A 4,103-nucleotide genomic window follows, 5' to 3' on the forward strand; every position below is an offset into this window, starting at 1 on the left:
ATAAATATAAGAATTTAATAAAGTATATAAATTCATTTAAATGATTTCTATAAAATATTATAAATTGATAATTAACTTTTGTAGACACCTGTAATTAGTTTATTTATGTTAACCATCAACAACAAAAAAAATCAACAATGGTATATATGTTTTTATTTATCTAAACCTTACATAATGATTATTTAGTGTTATTATTTGGTTTATGAACAAAAATAAAGTTGTCTGTCTACGGGTTAAAAAAAAGAAAAAAAATCACCTATTGGGCCTCAGCATTAGGCCAGACTTTTTTTTAAATTTCAAACTTTTTGATAAATTGTTTTTTTTTATATTTCGTTTTGAAAATCGAAAAATTAATTTTGAAACTATTTTTTAATTATTTTTTAATATTTTTAAGTATTTATTTATATATTTATTAGAATCCTAAATTTCACATTAGCCATGTTCGTTACAAAGACGCTGACGCAGCGATCTGCGAGAAGAAAAAAACACCGGTGATGGCAAAATCACACAGTGATAAGAGAGAAAACAGTGCTTGCGACTAATAATTGATGCCAGAAATCCAAAATGTTAGACTCTGTTAATTTTGGCGATCTAAAGTCTGTCTTATCGTAAACATTAAATGATCGCTGCGATCGAATCTGGGAAATATTTCTTCACTTTTGTGTTTAAATTTCGACCTCCGCCGCTAGTCGCAGCGGAACAAATATGTTCCAAAAACTATACCCCACTCTTCAACTCTAAATCTAAGTCTAGATTAGTTAACCTTAGGGTTATAAATATCTTTTACCATTCATTAAAAATGAGAATAAAAGGGGTTAGTATAAACTTGAAAAATGTACTATAAATGTTGTATTTTTGGCAATTTCTATTTTTCCTTTATTTGCAGAACAGTTTTTTAACACATAACTCGTTCTGTACACAGTTTATTAAATTTTTTATCATTAATTTTTTGTTCTGCAAATTAATTGTGAATAGGAAATAAATGCAGATACGACTGGATTACAAACTCTCTTCCATCTCTCCTATCTCTCTCCTCCACCACATTCACACCCTATATCTTCCTTTGAAACATAGATGATCCTTCCATCCATACAGGCCCGGACCAGCAAACCCTACTGCCTAAAGCAAAAAATGTTTTGGCACCCATCCTTACTCGAACCCGGTACCTGCCACTCAACACAATTATGTACAACAACTGAGATACATGCATATTTTACAGATTGTGGTGCCCATTAATATTTAGTCTAGTTTGGCGCCTAAAGCGGCTGCTTCCCTAGCTTTAGGCCAGGGCCAGTACTGCATCCATAACATTTGCATTGCCTTCTTCATCTCTGTAAATGATATACTATGAATTTTATCACTTTCTATGTCATAGTATATGTCAATATGTCTCATTAAGTACGCCTCTCGATTACATACCACCAAAAACAAAGACATGTGGAAACTCCCAGCCAGAGCTGATATCAAGCCCCATTTTTCCCTCCTCAACCAACGTGTGATCCCATTCCCACCATATTACTTTTAAATTCTGTAACAGACTTGTAGTGTTCTCCATCGAGATGAAGAAAGGCCAAAGCGACCATCCAAAGTAACCGACATAAGTCCTTATTATGATCTTATAAAATGATCTTAACTCGTACAACTTTAAGCAATTTTTTTTATTATTATTACAATTCATAAGAAAAATAAAATAGAGTAAAAATAAAACTAGTAAAATACAGCCACACAACAGGGAATAAGATCATGAAGTTAAAAAATAAATGACAAGCAAAAAAATAAAATAAAATAAAGAAGACAGATCATCATATCAGAATTTCCATCAGTTATTCTGGCCACCGTAGGGGTAACGTGATTGAACGACCACTCTAGTCGTGTGCTCGAGAGGTTGAGGGCTAAAAAAATCAGAGTAGACCTCCATAAAAAACTTCTCAACCACATCGATGTAAGCAGCGCAACGAAGACGAGAGTAGCAATCGAGGAACTCCCGAACATCTAAGACATGTTCCTCATCATTTATTATATCACCATTCATTATCTCCTCCATCTTTTGTAGCTTTAGGAGAACAAGCTCAACCTTTGGTTTGGAAAAGAGTGTCTCATCTCTGTCTCCTCTTCTCGGTGGTTGAGTCAAAACTCTGTTTTTGGTCACATAATCTCTGGATTTAGGCTGTAACTGCTTATGTATGGCTGATGTCGATGATGATGATATGATGTTATTTGGGTTTTGATGATGATGATCGTTGATGGAAATGTTATGAGGTGTTTTAGGTAGTTTGTGATAGGTAGCATTGTTGGAGAAAAATGATTTGAAATTGTCGATAGTTTTTTGGAAGAATTTTTTTGTGTTGGAGATGGAGCTTCTAAGCACCATCTTTCTGTTTTCTTCTTGCAACTCTGAAGTCGAGAAGCAGACCTGTTTTCGTTTATTAATTTTGTCGTCTTCTTTGAGTTTGGTGAACTGTCCCTAGAAAGCTCTTCCTTATATTAAAGAAAAAAATGAACTTAGTGACCATGGTTTTTTGTTAGTTAGAAAACGCTACAGTATTTGTAAATATCAGACTAGTTATCTCGAGTAAAACTTTTAAAATATTATTGATTTAACGTGTGATATTGCTTTATTTCAAAATCGGTAAAACACATAACTTTTTACGAAATTATCATTGTTTATATACTAAAATGAGGGCCGTGCGGATTAATATATATGTCTAACAAATTTTGGTTTTAATGTGATTTTTTACTTAAATATAAATTTATAAATTACATACACATTTTCAATTTATATTATAGAGTATCTAACTTTGATATACATGTTGACAATTGATGTATTAATTTGTTTTTGTTTTCATATTTTTACTTAGTGGATGTAAATCTTTTCTATAGTAACAATCAAATTATTATTAACCAATTTTGATTTGAAATCAAATATTTCCTGTAGCTGTGAATTGAAAGGAATCCTAGTATCACTGAATGCATTAGAAACATTAATATTTCCTACAATATTAACAAAATAACAATAACCAGTATGATGTCAAAAATAACAAAATAGACATTAACTTTTTTATATTAACAAAAATTTAAATAATAAAAAATGTAAAATAAAAAATAATTATTAATATTACAATACTCATACATGGTATTTGATAATCCAATAAATTGATTTAAGGACTTAGGGAGTAAATGAATTTTTAAAACAGAACTTAAAAATCGGCAGATCAATCATAAGTACAACAAGGTTATGCTAATAATTTCATTTAGGTTTTAAAACTCTAATTGAACAATAACAATTTATATTAAAAAAAAATGAATCTGAAATACAAAAATATAAATTTGAGATTAGCTTCACCGTTTATTATATCTGGCGCCAGCGAAATGAGAGGAGACATACACAAAAGAGTCGACCAGCAAGTCAGCTTGCAAAAGTGATAGAGAAGACGATCAGACAAAGGATCGTATCTACTTGATACCATGAGAAGAAAGGATTAGAGGGCCTGTTACAGCGTTAGTTTAGTGCACGCATTGAGTGAGAAAATGATTTAAAGTAGTTATGTTTCTAGATTTATTTGTAAATAACCATTCTTTTTCATGATGATCAATAAATTTACCATTTCATCAAAAAAATATATAATTTTTTTTTGCTAATACCACTAGACCTAAACACATAATATTTTTTTTGTGGAATAAATACGGCATAGAGATAATTTATACTTTTGTTGCGGTTTTTGGTTCAGAAGAGGTTATATATTCCTATATTTTTTTCTAAAATTGGATTCAGCTTTGTTCATGTGCATTTAGTTTACTTTATTTCTTGCATGATTGCCATTAAGTATCAATGAATTTTTTTATTTTTATTTTTTGTCATCAGTATCAATGAATATTCTATGTTTTATGGTGTCACATTTTGTGCTTGAGACACTCCCGTTCTTGTTCGTTTCTAAAGCACCGAAACGTCCACTTTTTTTGATCTACCTAAGTACCATTATTTTTGACCAAAAAAACCTAAGTACCATTATTATTTATATTATTCACTTCTTTGGATTCCGTGGAATCATATTCGTCTTCAAAACAAAATCTCTTATATACTAAGCGAAAAGCATTACAACATT

General features: G+C 30.7%; 1 protein-coding gene across 1 annotated transcript; it reads right to left on the reverse strand.

Moving 5' to 3' along the window:
* Positions 1 to 1,711: 1,711 nt before the first annotated feature.
* Positions 1,712 to 2,429, reverse strand: LOC106299277. Its single transcript, XM_013735393.1, has one exon. The coding sequence runs from the start codon at positions 2,369 to 2,371 to the stop codon at positions 1,820 to 1,822; it is 552 nt and encodes a 183-aa protein (XP_013590847.1). The 5' UTR covers positions 2,372 to 2,429; the 3' UTR covers positions 1,712 to 1,819.
* Positions 2,430 to 4,103: the final 1,674 nt, after the last annotated feature.

This window comes from Brassica oleracea, chromosome C6, assembly GCF_000695525.1.
Source record: "Brassica oleracea var. oleracea cultivar TO1000 chromosome C6, BOL, whole genome shotgun sequence".
Classification (NCBI taxonomy): domain Eukaryota; kingdom Viridiplantae; phylum Streptophyta; class Magnoliopsida; order Brassicales; family Brassicaceae; genus Brassica; species Brassica oleracea.